At 42.8% G+C, this 26,382-nt stretch overlaps 7 protein-coding genes across 7 annotated transcripts; 3 read left to right on the forward strand and 4 right to left on the reverse strand.

The window, feature by feature from the left end:
- Positions 1–1,530: 1,530 nt before the first annotated feature.
- On the reverse strand, positions 1,531–5,017 carry KVR01_001723 (uncharacterized protein; the record flags this gene model as incomplete). Its single annotated transcript, XM_044787666.1, has 3 exons — positions 4,846–5,017; positions 4,201–4,587; positions 1,531–4,142 (listed from the first exon to the last, which is right to left on the reverse strand). The coding sequence occupies exons 2-3, from the start codon at positions 4,415–4,417 to the stop codon at positions 1,531–1,533; spliced, it is 2,829 nt and encodes a 942-aa protein (XP_044649678.1). The 5' UTR covers positions 4,418–4,587; positions 4,846–5,017.
- A 710-nt stretch (positions 5,018–5,727) lies between these two features.
- Positions 5,728–6,886, forward strand: KVR01_001137 (uncharacterized protein; the record flags this gene model as incomplete). The annotated part of the gene is made up of 2 exons (XM_044786216.1): positions 5,728–5,767; positions 5,835–6,886. 2 exons carry the CDS (start codon positions 5,728–5,730, stop codon positions 6,884–6,886), a joined length of 1,092 nt encoding a protein of 363 aa, XP_044649092.1.
- A 209-nt stretch (positions 6,887–7,095) lies between these two features.
- On the reverse strand, positions 7,096–8,096 carry KVR01_001195 (uncharacterized protein). Its single transcript, XM_044781812.1, has 2 exons — positions 7,920–8,096; positions 7,096–7,868 (listed from the first exon to the last, which is right to left on the reverse strand). Exon 2 carries the CDS (start codon positions 7,808–7,810, stop codon positions 7,184–7,186), a length of 627 nt encoding a protein of 208 aa, XP_044649150.1. The 5' UTR covers positions 7,811–7,868; positions 7,920–8,096; the 3' UTR covers positions 7,096–7,183.
- A 1,568-nt stretch (positions 8,097–9,664) lies between these two features.
- On the reverse strand, positions 9,665–10,550 carry KVR01_001489 (uncharacterized protein; the record flags this gene model as incomplete). Its single annotated transcript, XM_044782298.1, has 1 exon — positions 9,665–10,550. Exon 1 carries the CDS (start codon positions 10,496–10,498, stop codon positions 9,665–9,667), a length of 834 nt encoding a protein of 277 aa, XP_044649444.1. The 5' UTR covers positions 10,499–10,550.
- A 2,397-nt stretch (positions 10,551–12,947) lies between these two features.
- On the reverse strand, positions 12,948–14,562 carry KVR01_001287 (uncharacterized protein). The gene is made up of 4 exons (XM_044783872.1): positions 14,390–14,562; positions 13,971–14,261; positions 13,125–13,807; positions 12,948–13,030 (listed from the first exon to the last, which is right to left on the reverse strand). Exons 1-3 carry the CDS (start codon positions 14,510–14,512, stop codon positions 13,451–13,453), a joined length of 771 nt encoding a protein of 256 aa, XP_044649242.1. The 5' UTR covers positions 14,513–14,562; the 3' UTR covers positions 12,948–13,030; positions 13,125–13,450.
- Positions 14,563–15,028: 466 nt separating this feature from the next.
- On the forward strand, positions 15,029–15,802 carry KVR01_001991 (uncharacterized protein; the record flags this gene model as incomplete). The annotated part of the gene is made up of 2 exons (XM_044785101.1): positions 15,029–15,118; positions 15,146–15,802. 2 exons carry the CDS (start codon positions 15,029–15,031, stop codon positions 15,800–15,802), a joined length of 747 nt encoding a protein of 248 aa, XP_044649946.1.
- A 3,761-nt stretch (positions 15,803–19,563) lies between these two features.
- Positions 19,564–20,463, forward strand: KVR01_001276 (uncharacterized protein; the record flags this gene model as incomplete). The annotated part of the gene is made up of 3 exons (XM_044792825.1): positions 19,564–19,629; positions 19,688–20,045; positions 20,150–20,463. The coding sequence occupies 3 exons, from the start codon at positions 19,564–19,566 to the stop codon at positions 20,461–20,463; spliced, it is 738 nt and encodes a 245-aa protein (XP_044649231.1).
- Between the last annotated feature and the right edge of the window lie 5,919 nt (positions 20,464–26,382).

Here is a 26,382-nt window from a genome sequence, read left to right on the forward strand (position 1 = left end):
TCACTATAACTTACTCTTCTTATAAATTTTAAAATTTATTATATTTATAATATTATTTATTATTAAAAATACCTTCTTATATTAATATATTAAATTATATTTAATTAGTTAAAATTAATATTATTAACTTTAATATAAATTAATTTATTAAAAGTTAAAGTTATTATAAATTATAAACTATTTAATTTTAATAATATTAAATATTATATATAAAGTTATTATATAATTTAAGTCTTTTAAATATAAATTAATAAAAATAAATAAAATAAAACTATTATTCTTTAAAAATTCTAATTTTATTTAAATAAATATTTATTTAATAAACTTAAAAAACTATTAACTTTATTATATTATAAATAAAATTATTTAAAAGTAATTACTTAATTAAATTAAGAGATAACCTTTAAATAAAGTAAATATACTTTATTATTTAAATTTATAATTTTAATAATTTATAAATAAAAAAAGAAATAATTATTAATAATTAAATTTATAATTATATAAAAATAAATCTATAGGAATAGAGGTAATCGCAATCAGTAGATAGTTCGGGTCACGTCACGTAACCCTAGTTGGTAGGCCATAGCGAGGGACTCATCACCAGCCCTTCGGGCCTGGCTTCCTCCCTCCTACATAATCCAACTCAACCAACCACTCTTTATATATACATATATAATAACCCGTACCAATAAAATCTTTATTTTTTAAAAAAAGTTATTAATATTTAAAATAATTAATATATTTTTAAAGAAGTTAAAGAATTATAAACTTAATTTAAAAGAAATTAAAATTTATAAGAATTTTAAATTTAAATTTAAAGATTTTAATTTAAAGTTTATATTTATAAAAATAAAAGATTTTATATAGTTTAAAAGAAGGTTTAAATTAAGTTAAAGATTAAATTAAGTTATAATAAAAGAAATTAATTAAATAAAAATTAATTAAAAATTATAATTATAAGTCTTTTAATTTTATATTAAAAGAGAATAATTTTAAATATAACTTTTTTATATTTTATATTTTTATTATTTTATTATTTTATTATTATTAATTTATTATAAATAATTAAATAATATTAAAATAAATATATTTTTATATTTTTATTAAAATTTAAAATTTAAAAGTTTTAAAAATATTTAATAATAATATATATTATAAATAAATTAATATTTAAAAGTTAAAAAATTATATATAAATTAATTTAATAAAAAGAAATATAAATAAAATTATAATCTTTAATTATTAATAAAATATCTTATATAAATATTAAAGCTATAAATTAATTACTTATAAGACTAACTAGTAGGTCTATATACTCTACTTATCTTATTAACCTAAGTAGCCTCTATATCTCTACCTCTCACCACATAGGATTGCAGCTTCGCTATTTACTCCCTTATATTTCCTTAGGCAACCCTAACTTTATTAATCAATAGTTCCTCACAGACAATTCAAGTCTCTTTTCCTATCGGTTGTGAGGAACATCTTAATAGAGTTATATATCAGTAAAGATTATAGCAGGTGATGGTGCTAAGTGTGCCGAGGCCGAAGGTTGTAATTGTGCTTGGGCCGGGGGTGGGGAGACTCTTCGAGGCCCACTGTAGTATGGAGTTGTAGAAGCCGTACGACAGGCTTGTTATTGTCCTTGATGGCATATGATACCAGCGTGTTGCCTACTTTGTCTGTCCCCTCAGTATTAGCGCCTTTATCCAGGAGCAGCCGTATAACAGCCTCTTCCCCGAGTATAGTGGCACACCACAGCAGCGTCAAACCGTCCTTGTCCTTCACTTGAATGTTGGCACCCTTGTCAAGGAGCAGCCGCACAAAAGCCTCACGATTGTTCGTAGTTGCTAAAGCCTGCCGCTGTCCGGCCTTCATGAGACGCTTTCTATTTAGATCCTCAATCAGTCTCAACTGCAACTGATAATCTCGGAATTCGCTGTTGGGGCCGCTGGGGCCGCTGTGGTAGAGCTGGCGCACAACAGGCTTAAGCCAAGGTGTAACAGCGTACATTAATGGTGTCCAGCCATCGTTATCAGCCGCCTCAATATAGGCGCCGTTGTCGAGGAGTAGTTGTATCACGGCACCGTGCCCTTGTGTAGTAGCACGCGATAGTGGCGTCCGGCCATTCTTGTCGGCCGTCTCGATATAGGCGCCGTTGTCGAGGAGTAGTCGTATAACGGCCTCGTGCCCAAACTCGGCAGCATACGATAAGGGCGTCCGGCCAACCCCGTCTTTAATGTCAACATCAGTGTGGTCCGCCCTCTGCATTATGACCCTCAGTGGTCCCAATAACCCGTATCTCGACAAGACATGCACCAGACTAGTTCCATCTGGTGGATGGTAATTGGAATATTTCAAAGCATGGATCTCTCTGTAAACACGCACCCATCGTTCCACGACAGAGTGTGACGACCACTCAAAGCATTCCAAAAGATCCTCTTGAGGGACACTTCTAGCGTCACTCGCCTTTGTGTGAGGGACCCATGAGGTCAAGGCGTAACGCAGAAAAGGAAAGTCATCATCTTCATGCTCTGTCGACCGACCGACCTCCTCCATTGCTAAGTAGCGTATACAGATCCTGGATAGTCGATAGTGTGCGATGCGCGCGATAAAATCGGCTTTGGCGTCCCGGACCGATACACCGCGCACCAAGAAAGCTGAGACCATCGCACGGATAATAGGTGGAGGAGAAGAATGACCTGGTGAGAGACTTTGAGGGCCTCTCGTGAAGTAGTGCAAGTAAAAAAATACGGTAGCGAGCACAATTAGAGTGGTTGACATGTACAAGCCCGGGCCCTCGTCCAGGACTGATGGACCCTTTTTGATGGAAAAGTCCTTGATAGATTGGTGAATGACCTCCAGGGCTGTGAAAAAGCGTATTGTCGGACTGGTGTCCAGAGCTGATAAACCTTTCTGGATAAAAAAGTCCTTGACCGACTGATGGATGAACTGGACAGTCTGTTCGTCTGAGGTCACCTCAGCAAGACCGCGGCTGAGCGTCTGAACTCGTCTCTTGAACCTCTTACTGTCCGGCTCGTAATGCTTCGAATTATGACATGCCTGCAATGACCTGTGACGGCAGTCAACGTCGATAAACATAGCCCATCGCAATTCGTCGACTGTCAAGGGTCGCATAGCAAAGCAGATCCACTGGATTAGCTTCAGAGATGCCGAGTCCATCTCTCGGATGAGTTCGCGGAACAAGTCATCTAGCTCCTGAGGAACAGAAGAGATTTCCGCTTCAATCTTGCACACTGTCTCCCCATCGCGGTCCAGGTCCAGAACATTCTTCACCACAAGCTCTGCCCACAAAAAAACGCCGTTGGCACGTTGTATGATCAAATCTGGAATACTGGATTTCGTTCTTCCTTGAAACGAAGACAGCTTCTCTCCAACGAACGTCGATATGTCTGTCCTGTTTTCATCCTCAACGTGTATTTCGAACAAGTCATCTGTATTCATATCCAGATTCGGGTAGTGACGACAAGTGAAGCAGATGTGAAACTGTTTTGAGCTGTTATATTGGGAACTCTTGAGCAAGGATTTGAACTCTTCGACCAGCCTCACGGCGTCCTTTCTCCCACATTCGTCTAACGCATCAATGAATAGCCATACTGGGCGAGTTGTCAAGACACTCTGGAGCAATGAGTTGAGAGAGCGTCGCAAAGCTTGCGGGTCCCACTGCCACCCTTCGCCCAGCTTACCCCTGGTTTTGCATTGTCTTTCAAAATCGTTCACGAATCCTGTGATTGCGGCGTCGGGGGTCTGATCCAAGTTACTTGTGATGAGCTGGTAAAGAAGCGCGCGAAAGAGGCCCGACGGTGTCTTTTGGAGTTCAGAGCCACGGCCGTGGAAGAAGAATGAGAGAAAGATCAAGTCTTCCCCTCCTTTCTTAACTTCGAGCTGTTTCAGAACGTGTCGCAATAACGTCGACTTCCCGGAGCCGGGCTTCCCCTTGATCCAAAGCAGGGCTCGGTCACTCCTCTCCCACCTCGTGAACTTTTCGTGTTGAAATAGCCACTCGCATGTTCCCTGTGCTGCAATATCGATATCGTTCGACCGCCTGTCCATTTCTGGAAAAGCCAGCGACTGTAAGCATTCTTGTAATGGCGAAGCCGAGTGGGCCTTGCCGGTAGTGTCTATTGACCATGGTAAGTTGAGAATCTTTACATTGTCGACAAGAACGCCTGATCTTACGGAAATTCACAGTCCCTTGGAAATTAGCCCCAGGGAATTGATTACCGGGGCCTTGAGTGACGCTCATGTTGCCCTGGGGAGCGTTGAATTGGTCCCCAGTACCGAGACTATTAGAGGATGTGCTCTGGGAAGAGAGCCCACGGTATCTCGTCTCTTGTAACCCATCAGCCTGAGGCCGTGTCTGTGGCCGAGATCCCTTGAGCTTGGCTCTCTGCATTGTCTAATACACGACAGATGAATTGAAGAAGGCTGAGGTAGAACAGAGATATGAGCTGGTTTGTACCAAAAATTTGATCTGTCCGATGGCTTATCAGGGCCTACATTTGGAACGTGGGGTGCGAACGAGACTAACCCAATCTCTTCGTCTCAGCTGTGGAGCCAGATATGCTAAAGGATGGGAAGTCAGCTGGAAACCAGGACGACGAGGTCGGGTTGTTGGCGGTCAGCGGGGGTGAGGGGGTGGGAGCGGCTGGCTGTCACTAACAGTTAATAGAGCTTTGCGATAATGTAACGGCACCATTAGAAGGGAGATATAAATAAGACGCATGTCTACAGGTCATCCTTAGAAGATCAAAACGGCCGGGGGTGCTCAAGTGTAACATACTGCGGGTTTGCTCGCGAGCCGAATACCTGGGTAGTACGTACTTAAGTACCTATGTAGGTAGTTTGATAACTTGAGGAAGTAGGAAATCAGCTCTATATCGGATTAGAGTGTCAAGTCAACCAAGTCAAGATAAGCTGTGAGCCTTTACAATCCTCAGGGCCGCGACAGATACACCAGCTACCTGGGTACTCAAGTAGTTCGACGCATGGGTACCGTCCATTCAGTCCGATACCAGATGTGCAGAATGGATTAGACCCCAGCCTGCCTTTATGATCATTTTCATGCCGACGCATTGTGCTGACATGCATGATCTCGGCACCACAGGCCAATCAGTCACGTTCCAAGGTTTGTCGTGTATGGGCATGTCCTCAGCCGCACTCTGGGCACCCAACTTGCAACCACACGTCGCGGATTATTAGAGGATGTCAGCGGCCAAAAGCCGCCGAGAAGTGTGGGCGGCTGCAGGTTCGGGCGCGAAAGGAGTTAAAATGGGGCTGCCAACCTGCAGTAACCGCCGAGAACCTTTTAGGGGCGACATTTTGCAGCTTAGAGGCCAGAGATGGTGGCTAATCAAGCACATGTGCAACATTCGTGACACCTGGGCACCCAGTAAGTGATTGCCCACGCGTGATACTGCATGGTGCCCGCACCCTTCTGTAGACCGAGGATGATATGTGATGAAAGCTGTGCCTGCTGCCGAAGCAGGGCAGTGCAGACGGCAAAGGGCTGCCGCGGCCTGAGTTCGCATCCTGCCGCCCGCCGCATTCTTCCTTCCTTCCTTACGACCTACTATTTTCTCAAAGCCATCAATCTTATCTGGAGAATGCGTCATTCATAGGTATAATGACCTTGACAGACCCAAATTCCCTTTCCTATCGATTCTATAACGCACCACTGATGAACAAGTTGCGAGCGAAATTTCCATGGCGGAAACAGCGTCAGACTGGCAACAATTCACCGGAAGTTGGTCAACAGCAGGAAACAAGCCACAACCACGGCCCACCCAGCCCTCCACCACGTCACGAGACAGATCTCGGGCCATCCCATACCGTTCAGAATACTGTTGTTCCTTCCTTCCCGGATGGAATTAAAGTTCTGCACGACTGCCGCGAAGCCACGATCGACGTCTGTTTTGTTCACGGTCTGACTGGCAATCGGGACAGCACCTGGACCGCCGACGGGCAGTCCAACCCTTGGCCCGAGACGCTACTGCCACCCAACCTCAGCAGGGCTCGCATTCTCACGTACGGCTACGATGCCTACATCGTGCGGAAATCGGTCGCATCGACAAATGGCCTGATCGATCATGCCACGAACCTCTTGCACGACCTGTCGACCGAGAGAGCCCGTTCCAATGCGTCCTCTCGGCCGATCGTCTTTGTCGCTCACAGCCTGGGCGGCCTCGTCTGCAAGGAAGCTGTTCTTCTCTCCCGAAACAACGCTGAACCGCACCTCCGTAGCATATTTGACTGTACCAAGGGCATCATGTTCCTGGGCACGCCTCACAGGGGATCGTGGATGGCCCACTGGGCTACAATACCAGCTTCGGCCTTTGGGATCATCAAGTCCACCAACAAGTCACTGTTGAAGGTCTTAAAGACAGATAACGACTACCTCCGGTCTATCCAAAACCGGTTCTGGTCCATGGTACGGGAACAGCAGAAGGCCGGCCGCGATCTCGAGGTTACGTGCTTCTTTGAGGAGCTGCCCATGTCCATGGTTGGAACAGTCGTCTTCAAGGACTCGGCTACCCTTGAAAGTTACAACGCAATCAGCGTCCACGCCAATCATAGCAACATGGTCAAGTTCAGTTCCGTAGAGGACAATGGCTTTAAAAGGCTACTTGGCGAGCTGATCAGATGGGAATCACAAATTAGAAACTCAGCTGCCAGTCAACCAAGAGCTTCTGAAGGAGAAGCACAGAAAAAAGAGCCACCCAACTCATGCTTCAACAACTATAAGCACGGCGACCAATTCAACACTCCTGGCGGAACTCAGAACATCAGTAAAGGCTATGGCAATCAATTCCCTGGGGCTAATTTCAATAGCTCGGTGACTTTTGGATCAGCGTCCCCTTTGTGACACTCCGGGAATTCAGCCGAAGGCAGATAACTCTTCATACTACCACAATACTTGCTCTAAGTTCTCAATAGTAGATATTCATCCTTGGTCGGGCCTTGACATCAAGGCAGTAGTATATGTAGGCATATCTAAGGGGAGAGATTAGAACATATGAAATAGTGACTTATCTTTATTAACTAGAGATTACCTTTTACACTTTCTTTACTATATTACATCTATCTCAGATTTAATTCATAGCCTATTTGGTTGACCTCTGTTTAGATATCTGTAGATACATGCTCTTGAGAGCTAGACGTGCTAAAAATTCAGATTTCCAGTGAATGTAGCCCCAGGGAACTGGTGACCATTGCCTTTGCTGATGTTCTGAGTGCCATTAGGAGCGTTGAATTGGTCGCCAGAGCCGGATTGGGTAAATTTATTGCCGTACTGCTCCTTAGTCACGGACGGCTCCATCTCAGACAACTTCTTGATGGCTTCTTCCAATCCCTTGACCAATTCCTTGACCTCATGTTGGATCGGAAAGTTGTCGGTCAGGGTACGCACATCTTCCATCATCTTCGCTACAAGCTCCTCCACCGGCTGTCCATTGCCCACTTGTTTGACGGCCTGTTCATATATCTTGGATCTCGGAGTTCCTGCTGCTTGGGAGAAGACGGTCCCGAATATGCCGACGGCAATGTCTGCATTGGTTTTGCATACTTTTAACTGGCCCATGGCTTTTTTGGAGTCTCTAGCTGAGTTGCTTTGAATTGCTAGAAAAGTGTTCCTGACAAGTGCCAGTCCGCGACCCGCTTCATGGAAAGCCTCTCGCAGATTATTGTCTTCTTTGACATGCTCGTGGTAACGTATGCCTTTATCGAGACTTTTGATCGTGCTGGAGACCAAGCCTTCGACGGTTTCCAGGTCTTTGACGGCGTCCGCCATCCTTGGGGACAAGACGATATCAGCCCGGATTGTGGATATGATCTGATGCTGCCAATGCCTGTAAATAATTAGCTGTTGATATTTTGTTCCCCAGGGTCGGATCTCCAACAGTTACGGGGAAGATTGCGTTGAGGTGTGCTTGTAGAATGTATGAGGATGGACAAGATTAGGAAAGGAGCACAACGCTGATAAATAGTAAAGATATCTGGCTTCCTCCTCCTCACAGGAGAGGTGCGGAAACCATCCTGCAGTATCACACATGGGCAGTCCGGAATCTCATTTGCTGGGATGTGTGTGTGCCCAGGTGTTTGTTGATCAGATCCCCCCTAGCCTGTACTACCTAGTTATTTGCCAACAGCTTATCGGCGGTTGCTAACCTTTGATAATTCGCTGTATATGCATATGCAACGTGCCCAGGTGGCTACAGGTAAGCACCACATGCTGATATATTTAAAAATAGTAACATTTGAACCGAGTAGCTTGGCATGCTGACCTTTTGCATGCCCAGGTGTCTGTGAAACCACACCATGCATTGCCCGGTTGAGCATGCGCAAAGAAAATGGGCACACAGGAGAGGCCAGGGGGAAGCTGAACAGAACTGGGGCAGCCGTTTCAAGCAAGGAAAGGGTTTGACAGCATGTAAGGAGAAGTTGGCCTGGCCTTGATTCGCAGAACGGTCACCAGTGAGCGTACCTAGGTACTGCAAAGGTGCCAGAAGCCCGGGGGTTGCCAGACTTGCCTGGCTCAGCATGTCATCAATATCCAGCCGCTGTGCCCGAGCCTCCACTACTGCAAACCTAGGTAGGCAATGCCACCCCCCTCCGATGCGAGAATCTTGGTGTACATGTCTGGGGTGACTTTATACACCGTTCAAATTAACTTCACTGCTTTTTTGTCCTCCAAAAGACCACCACTTTGACCAGCTGGCGCCATGCTTGCAAAGGCTGGTTTGGAACAGGGTACTTAAGTACCCCAGCGCTGTCCATGACCAAGGTCTAGCTGGGTAATGTAATCACGGCGGTAGCAAAGGGTGCGATGCCGCGATCGTGGATGAATTTTGAGGAGCTCAGATTTGAGCCGTATGCGAGGTACCACATGGTTTCCGCAGGGGATGGCGGAGGCAGTGTCCGAAGGACCAACGTGACGGGTCAGTATTTCGACTTGTTGAATGCCTAGGCAGCGGTGCTCACACCTGGATATTGAGATTGGATACCCTTAAGATTTCTAGAGGTAGATACCTGGGTAGTTACTTGACGTATCCCAACCAAGCAAATCCCTTGTGATTCCTGTGTACTTAGGTAAGGTACGACGTAAATAACGTCCATTGCCTCGTCCCAGCGTACCTCATCCTCCTAGAGCCCCTGTGACCGGCAGACCGAGATAACTCCACAGGTGGTGCGCCCAAGTTTCGTTTGTCCCTGGCCGTCGTCGACACGGTGACCGAGCGCAGCGCGACCCGTCCTGAGTCGAAGCTGGCCACCACAACCGCGTCCCGGAGGTACTCGCCTGACCACCACAGGGGCGGCATATCGCGCAATACCGGCGGCGATGGCGGCTCGGGCCGATGGGGCCCGCCATCCGGGCCAGCACCGCCCCGGCTGCCGTCGCGGGTTGCGAGGTGCGCGGCCCGAACGGGGTCAATGTGCGGGAGCCGTCCTTACAGCTGATACCACAATGAACATTCGAGGTCACTCTGAAGCCACTGCCGAGTTCATTCTCACGACTCGCACGACCTCACTTATGGTTTCATCATGCATACCCAGGTGAGCACTTGAGAATGTGAAATGGGGTCTCTATTTGGCCACATGCTTTAAAGTTCAAAATGAAAAAGCCCTGTAGTAAACACTGGTGTGCCTACTTCTTCGCAACAGCCACACAGGCAATCATCTTGAGAACTGTCTCCCCTTGCTCGTTCTGCGAGATTCCATCACCGCTCTTCAGCTCCTCGACAATGTCCGCGACAGCTTCGTCCCACTTGTCCTCGTCGTTCTGGGCCCACCCCGTAGGCAATGTGCCCAGGTAGCTCCAAGCCAGCTGGGCCCAACGCTTCAGATCAGGGATCTTCAGATAGCAGTCCTTGGTGGAGAAGGTGATGTTCCCGGGCTGGAAGCCGCCGGTCTCAAGGGCCTTTCGAAGGTCGGCCTCTTGGAAACCCTCAACGGGGAGAAGGGTGGGCATAGGCCCATCACGGCCACGTGTACGCCAGTGAGCATGTTGAAGGGCGTCGACGTGCGGCATAAAGATCCAAATCGAGGCGATGGCAATGCCGCCAGGCTTCAGGGTGCGGTAGACCTGGCGTGCGGCAGTATCATGATCACCCAAGCAGTGGAAGGCGAAGCTGGTGAAGGAGTGCGTAAAACGGTTGTCGGCAAAAGTCAGGTCTTGAGCAGACATAACAGCAGTATCAACGGGCCATTGCTTCTGGGAAACCAGGGCAGCAACGCCTTGTACAAAGTGTTCGTTGACATCAGTGGCATCAATATGGATGCTAGGCGGCGGCGGCAGGGCCATGATGGTCTCGGTGACAGCCCCGGAGCCGCAGGCATTGTCGTGGATGACGTCTCCAGCGGAGAAGGGGGGGAAGAGGCCCAGGGTGAAGCGGATTGCCTCCTCGCTGACATCGCCTTGGAGCTCAGCAAGGTGCTCAGCTTGGTACTGAGTGATCTGCTTGGGTTGGAATGACATCATTAAATGAAAGCTGCTGCTAGTGATGGTGGTTATTCTGTTGTGCAGGTTGTACAGGGTCGAGTCAGCAGAAAGGAAGGATAGTCGGGGTAGGGGAGGGCAATATGTACTGTACTGGGAGCCCGTAGCCAACAACAACGGTTAGTAGAGGTAGTAGAATAGCCAATCATAAACCCAGGACCAACCGCAAGCGCGTTGCCAACCGTGAGCAGTACCGACCATAAGCAAGTAGAGGAGAGATCCTAATTAGTCAGGACTTGGCTGGCACACAGGCCCAGCCCTCTTCACGCCTTCCTAAAGTCCTGATAACTACTTAAGTACTATAGTAGTAGAAACAAGATGTCACCTCTAGAGGAGAAGACTAGAAAGAGCTTAATACCAGGAAGACATTTATGGGAACTTAGAGCAGCTCTAGAAAGAATGTGAAGAAGTTCTCCTCATCAAAGAGAATCACCGCTCGACTCTACCTCAGCCAGACGGCGTGCCAAAGCCTAATTGGCCGGGAGGCGGCCGCTTACAGTTGGCGACTCGCTTACTGTTAGCCCTACTGTTTATAATTAGCCGACCTATTACCATATTCTTATTCCAAGTACTCGTGAGAAGGCATTGCCAACCGTTGAATCAGGGCATGGGGTTGCAACGGCTAGCAGGGAACGAACTCAACGTCTATATTTTGACTGACTTATCAGGAGGCTGAAAAGCGGACCCGATATTCCAACTTTTCCAGGACCGGGCACTTAGACGCGGCGTCTCTTTGCCCATGTCCACGGATGTTAACCTGATAGGAGGGGAACGTTGCACGATATGCAGACACGCGGACACCAACGGCCAAGAAGGTCTGGTTCCGCCGAAAAAAGTACACAGCTAAAGAGGCGGACAAGGAGAATGCTGAACTTGCGGGCCACTGGCAACGCGTGGTTCAGCCTGTTGGCACGGCTGGATGCGACCCGACGGTGTGACCTAGCGATGCATCTTGTTGGTGCATGCTGATGAGGCATCCGCATGAATCTGTTGGTGGTCCCTTTGCACGCTAGTTCGCAAACTATTTACCTACCTGGGTACTAGGTTATCACACAGGCACCCGTTGGCAGCCGTGGGGGTGTCAAGCCGTACAAGGCGACCGGCGACCAGGTCGTCACTTCGACCAGGTCGTCACTTTTGGCAAGGTTTGTTAGCCTCTTCAAGACTGGCGGTTGGTTGCAACTTGTGGAGTCAAATATTCTGTGTCGAAAGACCCGGCCATGGTGCAGACTTATACCGACCCCTCTCTGATGTCTTTGCCTTGACGCAGACCGGAAAAAAATTATACACCATGATTAAAGGCGTGGATGAAAGACGGAATGAGTCTTGGGTGTATGAACGATTTCATGTTCCCATTGGGAAGAGGAATTCTACTGATGAGCTTGAGATGTGTTTGAAGATTCAGGAGGCCAGGATAATTAATTTTGTAGTGAACATTTGAAGGGTCTCGCCAAAATTGCAAAGGTTATGTCCAGATTCTCGTCATCACGTTTTCGTAACTTGGACTCAGACACTGATTTCCTGCAATGACTTCATTCAATGTCGTCTAATCTATGCCGGTCCTGCTTCACTTTGTCACGGAACACTCTAACTTTGACTCCTGATTTCTCTGGTACCCCCGGGTAGATAATGAATGTCCTTGCTATTCCGCAAGCTGTGAAGACGCATCAAGCAGTCATATCTACAATGTTCTCACGTGGGACCAGAGTGATCCCGCAGACTTCTGCGAAGCAGCCAAGAAGAACGTTCTTGGCTATTACACCAGCATCGAGTTCGTAAAGGCATACGTGGTATCTGTCCAGGAAACAACGGGCAATGATTCATCGCAGCAGACCTTCACGGCTTCCAGTAGCTACGGCAAGCAATGGCGTGGGAGGAAGGTAATCCTTGCGAATGGTGTGCGTGATGTCTTCCCGGACATTGAAGGATATGGAGACTGTTGGGGGAAGGGAGTGTGTGTGAGTGGGCCTCCTGGAACAGAAAATATCACGTAGTGTTTGACGGAGACTGATTGCATTTCTCAGCTATCATTGAAGCTCGAGGCGTCGAATCTGCTAGCCATTTGGCTATCCCCGATATAGGGACCGTTCCAGCAGCTCTTCACGTAGCACGTACGGCAGCCAGGTTTACCAATTCCATCACGATCTACACGTACGGCTCCGAGGGGCTGAAGGCTGGCCTACAGGAAGCACAACGTGACCACCCAGTCTTCAAAATAGACAGCCGCCGAATAATCCGAATTCAAAAGGGGGTCGGGTTCGCTGACGTCGTATTACACTTTGAGGGCGGGGAAACTGTCACCGAAGGCTTCCTTGGACACAAACCTCCGACAGAAGCAAATGGTGACTTTCACAAGCAGTTGGGCCTAGATATGAATGCGATGGGTGATCCTGTTATTAAGCCGATGTTTTGCGAGGCGTCGAAAAAGGGCGTTTTTGTTGCCGGAGACGAGGCTTCGCCCATCAAGATTGCGAGCCAGGTCCTGTTCTCAGGCTCGGCGGCTGCTGCGGCAGTCTGCGCCCAGATCCAAGCCGAGGATGCTCGTCAGCCATGTATTTTCTGAATGAACGCACGGGGATGTCATCTGCGTTGCTAGTTTGAGACATACGGGGCGCTGTTATCTGGTGTTTCGAATCGTCTTGCGCCCTTCCTTCTATGCTCCCATCCATGAGGAAAGATAGCACTGCTTGCCCGGGCCATAATTGTCTCACAAAGGTCTTTGATATGACGCGTAATACAAATTCATATGTACAACCAGCATGGCTCTCTGCTCTCTTTGATGGCTTTTCCGCTGTCCCCGCTCGTAAATCGCCTGGGTCCAGTCTGTCTACCATTCTACTCTTGATCCCGGCAGCCTCAATAATGAGACGATCAAGTGCCGTCAAAGGGAGACCTGCACCTAGCACCCAGCACCCCAAAACCAACCCTACCAAATCACAGATCCGACCTCGTGACCTCAGTACCGTAAGGCTCGCTCGTCAGCGTGGTCAGGCCGGCGCTGTTCTCGCACGTCTGGCGGCCGCTCATGGGGCCCGGCTTGGGGATCTTGCTGACGTCCCCCGCGCTCTCCTTCAGGGCGGTCAGCAGGGACCGCGTGGTCTCGGGCGTCAGGTCCTCGTAGTAGTCGTCGTTGATCTGGACCATGGGCGCGTTGACGCACGCTCCCAGGCACTCGACCTCGATGAAGGTGAAGAGCCCGTCCTCGGTCGTCTGGCCGGCCTTGATACCGAGCGACTCCTCGATCGTCTTGACGATCGAGTCGGAGCCGCAGCCGCCGAGCTGGCAGGGTGTCTGTGCGCATCATTTCCTGTCAGCTTCGATGCTCTCTGTTCTTCCCTCTGCGGACTTCCTCGTGTGTGGTCCTGTGGCTTTGTTTTCCTTCTCTTCCCTGTGGTCCTGCCTCTCGTGGTTCCTTGTCTGCTTGAAATGAGGGACGAATTGACAGCGGGCTTACCGTAGTGCAGGCCTGGACGAAGAACTTGCCGACCGGGGTCCTGTTGTACATGGTATAGAAGGAGGCGACCTCGTACACTCGCATGGGGGGCATCTCGAGGATACGGGCGACCTCGTTCATGACGCTGATGCTGGTGAAGCCGTGCTGGCGCTGGCCGAGGTCCAGCAGCGGCATGACGGCGGCCTTCTTGTACTGTGGTGGGTACCGCTTGAGGATCTCGGCGATGACGGCTTCATTCTTGGCGGTGAATTTGAAGGGGATGCTGGGGTTGTTGTCCGGTGTGTTGCGGTGCTGTTGCGATTGGACGTGTTGTTAGCTCGTATCCTGTACATCTTGGTGGTGCCCCCATGAAACCCTCAACACTGCGAGGGGCGGTGGCAACAGGGCATGATGGAAGGAGGAGTCGAGGGGGCACGTACGACCATGAGCGTGTCGCTCGGTCTTGACGTTGTGACAGAGAATGCGCGGGTCTGTGGCCTTGCCGAGCTCCGTGCGGAGCGGACGGCCGTCCTGAATACTAGAGGTGCGATCTTGCTGGCCATGGTGGACTGTGTGGAGGTCAATGGCTGGGAGTTGGTGGTGCTGTCGCCGCCCCGGAAGTGATGCCGTCAAACATTTGGAGCTTCCCGACGGCTCAGACAGGGCTTACCTAATCTGGTTTGCTCAGCTTGGTTGTCCTTGCTGTGATTGGTTGGATTGGATCACCCCTGTCCCGAGGCTCCCAAGATACCTAGGTACTTGTATGTGCAGCGAGGTTGATAAGAGAGGCAACAACCCAATCACCAGCAACACATCGCAAAGCAATGAGTGTACTGTACGGAAGCTGGACATGCGGCTTCATCATGACTCACCATATCAATGCCAGGGAATGTATCCTCCTTGTCCTTGATGATGATAATTGGGCAGGAAATAGTCTCTTTGCAAGCCCAAGTACATTTTGAAAGCGGGAGCTCTAGCAGGCCTACACTTTCTGTTCACTCCAGATCGGCAACGCCTGCTTGTTCCTTTTGCAACGACAGTCAGGTCTTTTCCTTCAATGGTCTTCCCATCAAAACAAGATGGCCAGTGATAAGAGCCAACTCTACGAGCACCCGCTAGCAAGAGAGAATCTCCAAACGCTCAAGGCCCTCCAAACCGAAGGCCAGACCGTAGGTGCCCGCGGCCATCACATGCAGATGACAGGCTTCTTCAAATGGGGCTTTATCATCTACCGATGCGACTACTCAGATGATGCCCTCTTCGACAGGTTTGTGGCCTACTTGCGGGACCAGGCTGAGGATTACCACCGCCTTAGCCACCAGGACCGTACCACGGGTCTCTACCTCCAATGGACTGTCGTGCAAGACCGCAAGGCCCTCGACGGGGCCACAAAGGACCAAGCACGGCAGCGCTTCGTGGAGTGGCGCGACGGCCTGTCGGTTGGGCGTGACGGGCCTGGCGCGGATCACCGCGTCACACCATACCTCCCGCGCTTCGAGTACTGCGTGCACGTCGGCAGGGACAGCCTCGACAGCCTTATTGCGCACGAGGAGGCGCCGCAGGCCGGGAAGAGCAAGTGCGCAGTGACCCCGGTGTTCTTTGCTGTCGTGCGGGCCGCGCAGAGGCCGGCTGGGTTGCCTGAGGGCTATGACGACCCCAAGGAGGGGGACGAGGGGGATGACTACATCGATGACTCTGCGACTAAACCGCCTGCCATCGAGGGCTGCACGGATCAGGGCGTTGGGTGGATGTATGTGGCTGCTGACGACTGGGTTGAGCTTTATGAGGAGCTGCATGTTGACCAGGCTTGGTACATCCTTTATAGACGGCCTCCAGGAGTGGTCAAGGTCTGAAGATACAGGTTGTTTGGAGTTTGAGAATAGAAGAAGAGAGATAAAGGAAATTACACTGTCAAAATAACTGTCACGGCACCCACTGGCTGTCATGACCTGCACTGCATAAACGCCGCGGCTTCGCCGGCGGCTTGTACAATTGTGGTGTGAGAACATGTTTGACTAATTACATCAAATCGCCACCCACATCTTGAGATTATCGAGGAACGGTTCCAAACAAATTACCTAGAAGGCCTGGACTGTGGGCAATCATATCTTTTAAGCTTCACCAGAGACCCCAGGATGTTGCGAGACACACAACACCAAACCTTCCGCTTTTCCAGCTTATAGAACACCGCTGGGACGAGGAATCGACGAAGGTCGCCCTGACTGCTGGTGTGCCTCAATCTATACTCTTGGATATGTACTTCTGTGATATCCTTGACGAGCAGAATTGGGGAGAGAGTGCTACGGGAGGATGTGAGGCAGGGCTAGATTTACTGAATGCCCCTAGGTGCCATTCCGGATGCTGATGGAGTGGTTTCTCCCTCAGTGGGCAGATAAACTTCAAGTATAAAATTCAAGTACAGGGCCCAAAACCGCTGACGGACCAGGTTCTGGCATGAATGGATGGTAAAACTTTTGGGGCTATCTATATAGGACGACGGAGGACAAGATTAGATAGGACGTTCGCACTACCACCTCTTCTTTTTTTTTCTCCTTCATATAAAGATACCCAAACAGGATTTAGCAACATAAAAATCAACATCACCATGTTCATCAATCCTTTCTCTCATTGCGGCCCCCACTTCGACGTCAGGTGGAGTCAAGGAGCCGAAACCCAGTCTTCCAGGTCAATGAACTTTAGAATTTGAAGACATTTAGCACCAAATGCGACCAATACCCTCGGAGCCATATCTGCACACCGCGCCCCACTGCAAGGCGATTGTTGCCGATCGATCCGTGGGCAGACTCTCAGCTTTCTAACTCGCAGGCTGAGACGGGCCGGTCTCCCATCACATGCACCTTTCCTGCCACCATCTAGCAGGCCGCCCAGGGTGCCCAGATTGTGGGCTGCAAGGGCTTAGGACAGATCCGTATCACAGCTTTGAACGCAGGAACGGCCGCGGCGTCGGTGACAAATGCGTTTCCAAGGTTACGAAGCTGGTGGGGATGACACGGTTGCAAGACGAACTTGTGAATTCCCGATCAGAGCCGGGCAGTTCGTCATGTTGATCATCGAAAATTGCTGATCGTGTACGCTCGCTCTTTCCACTGACGTGATAGGCAGAAGCTCGCAAACCTTGAAACTCCGTGTGTTCGTCTCAAGTACTCATTCTGATAGAGCATCTCGATGACCCTACTTTCTGAGAACACCGTGTTGAGGACAGGTATAGTCTCATGTGGGCAATAGCATGAAGGCGCTCTATTTTCCCAGACACTTCCGACTTTCGCCGTGAAGATTGTGATCGAATAATCTGACTGCCCAGACACATTTCGTGCTGATCACATACCTAGGTACAGCAATTTCGCCAGACAACCAGAAACATTGAGACAATCCGGTCTCCTCTCGCGCTGTACTGATCCACCACAGTCACCAAAATGTGTGAGCTTCTCAGCTAACGAGATCGATTCGCCGTGAGTCACTATCGTCATAACTTACTCGGGCCAAGCTCATTGCGAATAAAATGCCGCCGAACTTCTGGATGCAAAGGTAACAGCGATGAGTATTATTGGGGTTTTGCGAGCACAGCCAGACGGAACGCTACCTAGGTACCTACCTAGGTAACCAGTCCAGATTGACCTCCAGCTGGCCCACCTGCTCAAGAAACTAGATGGGCTCTATCAACTGGCGCAGCCCGGGCTGAGAATGCCAGGGCATCATAATCCTTCGGCACAGCTGCGGTTTTTTTCAAGTATGACACTGCCTACCTAGGTACCAATTTCCGACTGGAGCCTTCTGGTGATGACTGGCTGTTTCACGGCGAGAGGAAGACATCAAGGTCAGACGCCAAGCTATTATCATAAAGTAACTTTGGTGTTGAGCATTTATGGGCAGTCAGATGTATTCGCCTTTAATTACAGTGACTGGGCCCGGTCTCGCTGGATGGAGAAATCTCACCTTTGTTTCGCTTGGACTTTGTGCTGCAATCTACATGTATAGGGAGGCGGTAAAAGTTGGTGGGTCCGACGAAACACTCAGAGGCCCCTGCAAAATATTGCTGCCGTCCTTGGCAGGTGGCAGAGCCTCTTTACTCTCGGTTGAAATCTCTCCTTGTATGATACAGCTACTTTACCGTTTTACTGTTCGAGAGAAGTCGTGTTGTCTCCCCCATGGATCATGTCTCAGTCGAGTGGGCTTTGTGAGAGTGACTAGTTACAGCTTCGCCAGATCACTCGCGTCTATCGTGAGGGTCCATAATTGGATCTCCTACGAGGCTGGCAAGGACTACACATCTTGAGATCGGTTCGGCGTGCCGAATATTCCGATCGGTATGCGGTCGCTTCGGTGATACACTATGCGGAGACATTGTATTTAAGTGAAGGGGCCTGTGAGGCGCGTAGAGGACCTGTTGACTCTCACTCTACCTAAGTATATAGACTATGTGTTGTGATATCACGCTGGGCACACTGCGGGCGCTTCCATCTAATCGACTGATTAGGTAGGTGACACGAATCAGAAGTGAAGATGACCCTATTTCAGTGCCGGCGCGTTGGACTGCTGGGAGTCTTGGCAACAGTGGCAGTGGTGGATTAATAAAGGGATGCAGCCACATTAGGTATTTATAGCAAGCAGTCTATGACACTCCGGCGGCTGGTGTTTGCCAGGCACTAGCTTGCTACAAGACATCCATGCGTCCCGGTGTGTCATGTTTCAACTATCTAGGTTCGGACGGAGCAGAACGCGCACCAGTGCCTTGTTCTAGAAAATTATAACAGAAACGCCGGCAGGCGAGGTGAGACGAACCACGGAATGGAAACGAACGGCCCCACCCCCTTCTAAGCTCTCCAAGGCAATGTTCTCGAAACCAAGATCCTGAATTTGTCGGATGCATTACCAAAATGCGACCTCTTGTCCCGGGCGGCTGGGGACGGCAACGACGGGAGGCATCCCGTCGTACATGACCCGTTGGTCATCGTGTCGGCACATTTGCCGCGAAGGATGCAAGGAGTAATAAGTAGATATCATGACGGCGTGTAAGCATCTGTAACCTGAGAGGGCATACTGATATGCGATGTGCTAGGCGCACAAGCTCACGCGTGACCGCGGTCCAGCACCACGGCTAAATAACCCCGGATTCCCCCTTTCCCCTTTCGGCCAGCGGAGGACGGCCACCCCCAATACAGTTCGAATTAAAGGAGTGAAACAACCAACACAGAGGGCCGCTCGTTCTTGGCACACTTTACATCTGATATTTGAGGCTCACGCGAGTAATGTGATTGGTGATGAGCTAGGCCGCTGGGTGATCATGGCCATAGCAGTTCATTTACATCAGCCGTGCCGAGATCTGCCAGGACTAGACATGCGGATGGTGGTGACTCGTACGCCTCTCTTGATTGCTGGGTGAAAACCATAGCGTGGTACTCTAGATTAAGGGCTGAGGCTGGTGTCGGCTCGCAGGCAAGGTCTCCGGGACGTTGATGGGGTTCGTCGCTGCTATTATATAAGAGATGTCTCGCAACCTACCTGTCACGGTTGCTTCGAATTCCGAATAGTATATATAGACCAGAGACTGCTGTCTTCACACGGACCATAATTCTGATCGCGAACGAGACTCACCATGAAGCTGTCACTGCTCATCACCTCCGCCATTGCTGCGACCGTTGAGGCGCACGGTATTTTCCAAGTAAGGCTCCGGCCTTCCTTGCGGTCGTGATCTTTGTGTGGACTAACCTGTCCATTAGAAAATTTCGGTCAACGGAAACAACAAGGGGTCGCTCGAGGGCTTGCGAGCGCCATCGACCAACAACCCAGTGCAAGACGTGACCAGCCCATCTTTGATCTGTGGCGCGGCTGGTTCCACATCACAGACGGTAGTCGCTGCGAACGCGGGCGACAAGATTGGAGCGTGGTTCCAGCATGTTATCGGTGGCCCACAGGGCGCCAACGACCCAGACAACCCGATCGCGGCCAGCCACCACGGCCCGGTGATCGCATACATGGCCAAGGTCGACAACGCGGCGACGTCAAGCCACCAAGGGCTGCAGTGGTTCAAGATCGGACAGGACACGTACGACACGTCGTCGAAGAAGTGGGGCGTCGGTAAGTGGTCGAGCCCTATGCTGTTGCCCGTTTTGGGTAGCGTGATTGAACGCGGCTGGTCGGTGAAGAGTTTCCCAGGTGCTGACTGAGTGCTCTTATAATAGACAACCTCATCGCCAACAACGGATGGGCCTACTTCAACATCCCCTCCTGCCTTGCACCGGGCCAATACCTCATGCGCGTGGAGATCATTGCGCTCCACTCGGCGTACAGCGCAAACGGCGCACAGTTCTACTCGTCGTGCCTGCAGCTCAACGTCGGCGGCTCCGGGACTAAGACGATGTCCCCCGCGGTGTCATTCCCGTTCTACAAGCAGAACGACGCTGGCATTCAGACCAACATCTACGGGGCCTCGGGTGCGGCCGACAACGGCGGCAAGCCATACCAGGCCCCAGGGCCGGCCGTGGCAACTTGCTGAAGCCGATGATGAAGTTCAAACCAGGTCGGGTGGGACCAACGGAGGAGGCCGGTGTTGATTATCCGGGGTCAGCCCTGAGCCGGGAGGGCGGACGGAGTTCGTCCGGAGAGGTGATCCGTAAGGCTCACAGGACGGGCTGAGGGTGCCGAGCCGAGGCTCATACGAGCAGATTCGTTCCTCTGATGTAGATACTTCCTCGACAGGCCATTGTATATAGGTTGAGTGCCACGCGGCTCTGTCAGGCAAACACTGAATGCTGAAGGGGTTAGTACCTAGGAAATCACATACAGCACCTTGGTCGCTTGACCTGGTACCTCAGAAAGTGTCTCTCCATGTCCAAAGTCGGTGTGAAGACTGAATGCGTGTCGACGGTTGACTGAAATGGGTATAGGCCCATCTTGTATGCACGTACTGTAGGAGCGAGCAGAGGAGTAAGCTGGAGGAGGTGGAGTCCAAGCCCGAGGAGTCAGGACAATGTCCGGAGTAAGAGCGAGGGAAGAGAGCCGTGGTGATCCGAGCCAATCCTGCATGAGGCATTTCTGGGCCTCTCCAGAGCTGACATCATTGGACGCTGGGTGGGAAAAGGCGTTTTCTGGGGATTGGAAAGCGAGAGCGGGTGAGGCCTTTTTTTTTCTCCCTCTCTCTCCCTCTGCTGCGTCTTTTCGGCTCGGCCCAAGAGCTGCAGGATGGAGGTGGGTCGCGTGCAAATCGGACTGACCGCATGGCGACTACTGCGTACTGTGCAGATCTGCAAGGCCCGCCCGGTCTTTGTACGGGAGTTGAAGTGCCCGTCACATGGCCGGAGGGATCGGAACGACGCCACCGCATCTGCAACCGTTTCTGGGGACGTGGAGGCGAGACATTCGAGAAGAAATGACGCATTGGCCAGACGGATTGCTGCCAATTGAGCGACTCTGGGCTGCACACGCTGAAATCAAATACGGTGTAAGTGATGATGTTTGGAGTGACTCGAGGCAATTAAACGTGCAGTTGCAAGCGCGGTGTCCCTGCCCCTGCCCGCAAAAACTCAGCAGGAAGGAAGCGACAAACCTGGCTCGCCCGCCCGGCACCCATCATGTTATTGCCGGCTCGACCAATTGCGTGTTGCCGCCCACATTGGTCGATGGGAAGAGCTGTCCCCATCACGCCAATCCTTCCTTGCCCGAGGCCCACGACCCGCCTTATCCACAGACCATGACCCATGACCCTGACCCTGACCCTGGAGGGGAGCTCGGGCCTCATCTCACCACCTCAGGTACCCCAGGTACGGGGGTCCTGAGCGGCAAATATCCAAAAATCCAAATTTTCACTTTGCCCACCCCCTTACTAGCACCTACCCCCCGCCCCACCTTAGCCCAAGCTATATTTATCGCAGCTCCTTAAAAATTTCAACCTATTTATAATTAAACTTTCCAACTAACTTATTTTATAATATATATATTTTACTATTATTATATTATTTTAAGTATTATAACCTTAATAAATATATAATTATTATAATATTTATTTAAAATTTTATTATTTTTAGCTTTTTTAATTAACTTATTTAAAAAATTTAAAATAATAAAAAAAAATATAATATTATTAAAAATTTTATTATATAAATTATTAATAAGCTTTATTAATATTTATATAATAATATATATATTTTAATTAATAAATTTATAAATAATAATAGTAATATTATAATTAATTATTATATTTTTATTATTTTTATTATTATATATTAATATTAATTATAAAAATTATTTACCTATTTTAGTATAAAAGTTTTATTTTAAATATAAAACTATTTAATTATTTTAAGTTTAATACTTTTAATAAATTTATATAATAATAATATACTTTTTTATAATAATATATTTATTAATAAATATAATTACTATAATTATTTTAAATTTATTAGCCTAATAAAAATATATTTTATTTAAAAAAGCCTAATTAATAAAATTTATATAAATTATTATTATAATAATTATAAAATATATATTTTATATTATTAATAAATATTATATAATAATATATTAAAATATATTTAATTAATAATAATAATATTTAAGTTTAAAAATAACTTAAAATATTATAAAAAGAAAACCTTTTAAGAAATTTAAAAAAGGACTTTAATAATATATATAATAATAACTTTAAAAATAATTAAAAATTATTAAATAAAAGCTTATTAAATATAAACCTAAAATACTACCTATTTTATATAAGGGTATAACTTTTATATAAATATAAAGCTTAAAAGTATAATATAAAAGGTAAGGGTATTAAAAATAATATAAAAAAAAAAAGTTTTAAAAGTATTATAATAGTAGTATATTAGTATTTAATATTTAAAATATTTATAATACCTTTAAAATATAATTAAAATTAAATTAAAATTAAATATTTAAATTAAAGGCTATTTTAATAAGTATATAATATATATAATAATAAAAGATAATAAAATATAAAATAATTATTAATTAAAAAAATTAAATTTTATAATTTATTTTAAAGTATTAATATTTAAGTTTAAATATATATATTTTAATGCAAAATAGTATATTAAAATATAAAAATATTAAATATTATATAAGGTTTTTATTTTATAATAATATATAAAACCTATTATAAACTTATATTTTAAATAATAAAATTATAACTTATAATAGTAATAATAATATTTTAAACTTTTATTATTAAATAATAAAACCTAATAATAATTTATAATTTAAAATAAACTTTTAAGTTTTATTAATAGAATTTTATAAATATAAAATATTTTAAATTATAAATTATTTTTAATATTTAATATAAAATTTATAATTAATTTTTATTTAATTTTATTTAATATTTTTAAATTTTTTATAAATTAATTTTTTATTAATAATATTTTAAAATAATAAAAAATAATTATATTTAAATATTATATATAATTTTAAATTTATTAATTTAATAATATTATTATAAATAAAAAAATAATTATTAATAATTAAATTTATAAATATATAAAATAAATTTTAAAAGGTTATATATTAAAAACCTTTAATTTATAAAAATAAATTTAATTAAATTTAAAATATTATTATTTAAAAAAATTATATTTAAAAATAATTTTTAAATAAACTTTTAATTTATTAAAATAAATTTTATTATAAAAATTTATTATTTTTAAAATAATTAATATATTTTAAAAAAATTTATTATAAATTTAATATAAAATAAATATAAATTTATAAAACTTTTAATTAAATTTAAAAATTATTATATAATTATAATATATTATAATATTAAATATCCTTTTAAATATAAAGTTAAAAGATTTATAATTATAAAATTTTAATTAATTTTTATTTAATTATTTTATTATATTATAATTTAATTTAGTTTAAGTTTTTTAAATTTTTATAACTTTTATTTTTAAATAAATTAAAGTTTTATATTTTTAAATTTAAATTTAAAATATTTATAAATTTAATATAAAAATATAAAATTATAATTTTAAACTTTTTAAAAATATATTAACTATATTAAATATTAATAATTTCTTTTAAAATAAAAATTTATTTTTATATAATTATAAATTTAATTATTAATAATTATTTTTTATTTATAATAAAATAAATTAATATAATTATAAATTTAAATAATAAAATATAATTATTTTATTTAATAATTATTTTTAATTTAATAAATTAAATAATTATTTTTAAATAAATTTATTTAATAAATATTTATTTAAATAAAATTAAGATTTATATATATTTTTAATTAAAAATAATAATTTTATTTTATTTATTTTAATTAATTTATATTTAAAAGTTTAAATTATATAATAATATTATATATAATATTTAATAATATTAAAATTAATTTTAATTTATAATAATTTTAATTTAATAAATTAAATATAATTTAATATATTAATATAAAAATACTTTTAATAATAAATAATATTATAAATATAATAAATTATAAAGTTATTATAAAAGTTTTATATAATAAATTTAATTAAATTAATTTTTAAAATATATTAGATTTTATTTTTAAAATTTTAATTATTTACTTTTAATTTAATAATAAAATTAAAAATATAAATAATTTATATTTAAAAATAAAATATATATTAAATTTATAAATTAATTTATTAAATATATAAATATTACTTTATTTATATAATAAAAATATTAAAATAATAAACTTTTAATAAAATATAAAATAAACTTTTTTATTTTAATATTTTTATTTTATTAAAAATTAAATTAAAATATATAAACTTTAATATATTTAAATAAATAATAATAATAAATAATAAATATAAATTTAATAAAATTTATAATTTAATAATTATAAAACTTTAAAATTAAATTTATATTAAAAATTTAATATTATTATTTAAAATTTAATATTATTTATTTTATATTTTTAAAAATTAAAAAGTAAACTTATTTAATTAAAATATTAATATTAAAATAATTTATAATATTATATATAAAATATATTTTAAAAACCTTTAATATATATGTTTTTACTTTAAGCCCTATATAAATAAGGATTTAAAAGTAGTATTATACTAAGTTATATAATTTTTTCATATTATTTATTTCCTTTTAATATAGTTCTACTAATATTATTATCTTTTAATAAACTATTAATATTATCCCTTAACTAGCAAATATACTTATTAATAAGAGCAATTATCCTTAAATATAAATAATTATATATTATTTTTATTATTTTTACTTACCTTTTATATTTTATTTTTATTATATTACAAAGTGGTTATCCTTAATATATAATTAAAGGTTATTAAAAGCTTATAACCTAACTTTATAATAAGGGCTTTATAATATATAAAATCCTTTTATTTTTAAAAGGATTATTTATTTTAATATTTTAATAAATTTTTATATATATATATTTATTTGGGGTTTACTATTTTAATATAAATACTTATATAATACCTTTAAATTTTACTATTAAATTTAAATATATTTTTAATAAATAGCTTATAAATAAAAATATATTATTTTCTTTTAAAATGGCTTTTAATTATTTAAAAGAACTTTATATATAATTTAAAATAAACTTAACTTTTTTACTACTTTATATTTAAATAAAAGCAATTTATTATTACTAATATTCTTGCTTTTTCAACAAGTAATCTTACTCTTTAATCCTTTTCCTACAATTTATATAATATTAACTATATATATATATATTTTAGCAAGTAGGTATTTATTTTTAATATATTTTACTTTTAATATATTAAAGAAAACTATTTAAATTAAATAAATTTATAATATTAAGCTTTATAAAATATTAATTTAGCTTTATAAATTCTAAACTTTATTATATATAAAATATTAATAGATATTATAAGCTAAAAATTTTAGCTTTAAAATATATAATAGTATTAATATATATTTAAGGAAATATAATAGCTATATATTAGTTATAATAGTCTTATAATATATATTATATTTATATAATATATTAAAACCTTTAAGGCTAAAGGCTTTATACTAATATTTATAAAATTTAATAAAAGTATTAAAACATTCCTTTTATAATAATATATTAATAATTGTTACTTACTAGTACTTAAAAGCAAAAGTTAAACTGAAATATATTAAAAGTATAGAATTATTTAAAATAAGCTATAAAGTATTATAATAAAAATAAAAACTTAAATAAAAATAAGGAAATTAAAAACTATATAAAACACCTTTAAAATAAATACTAATTATACTAATAGTAGCTACTATATTAAAACCCTTTAATACTACTAATATTTAATAAGGTTTATAAATTTAGTATTAATATTAAAAACTAATAAATTAAATTATAGTAGATATAATTAAGTAAAAGTTAAACCTAATTTTAGCAGGTAAATATAATTAATATATATATCCTATATTAGAATATAAA

This window comes from Diaporthe batatas, assembly GCF_019321695.1.
Source record: "Diaporthe batatas strain CRI 302-4 chromosome Unknown Contig00002, whole genome shotgun sequence".
In the NCBI taxonomy this organism is placed as follows: Eukaryota; Fungi; Ascomycota; class Sordariomycetes; order Diaporthales; family Diaporthaceae; genus Diaporthe; species Diaporthe batatas.

Excerpts from the sequence above, each read along its gene's own strand:
- KVR01_001287 (XM_044783872.1), bottom strand. The coding sequence starts at position 14,512 with ATGGCCAGCAAGATCGCACCTCTAGTATTCAGGACGGCCGTCCGCTCC. Across the intron at positions 14,262-14,389 it reads CGAGCGACACGCTCATGGTC|CACCGCAACACACCGGACAA; the intron begins GTACGTGCCCCC and ends CAATCGCAACAG. Across the intron at positions 13,808-13,970 it reads TCGTCCAGGCCTGCACTACG|ACACCCTGCCAGCTCGGCGG; the intron begins GTAAGCCCGCTG and ends TGATGCGCACAG.
- KVR01_001195 (XM_044781812.1), bottom strand. The coding sequence starts at position 7,810 with ATGGCGGACGCCGTCAAAGACCTGGAAACCGTCGAAGGCTTGGTCTCC.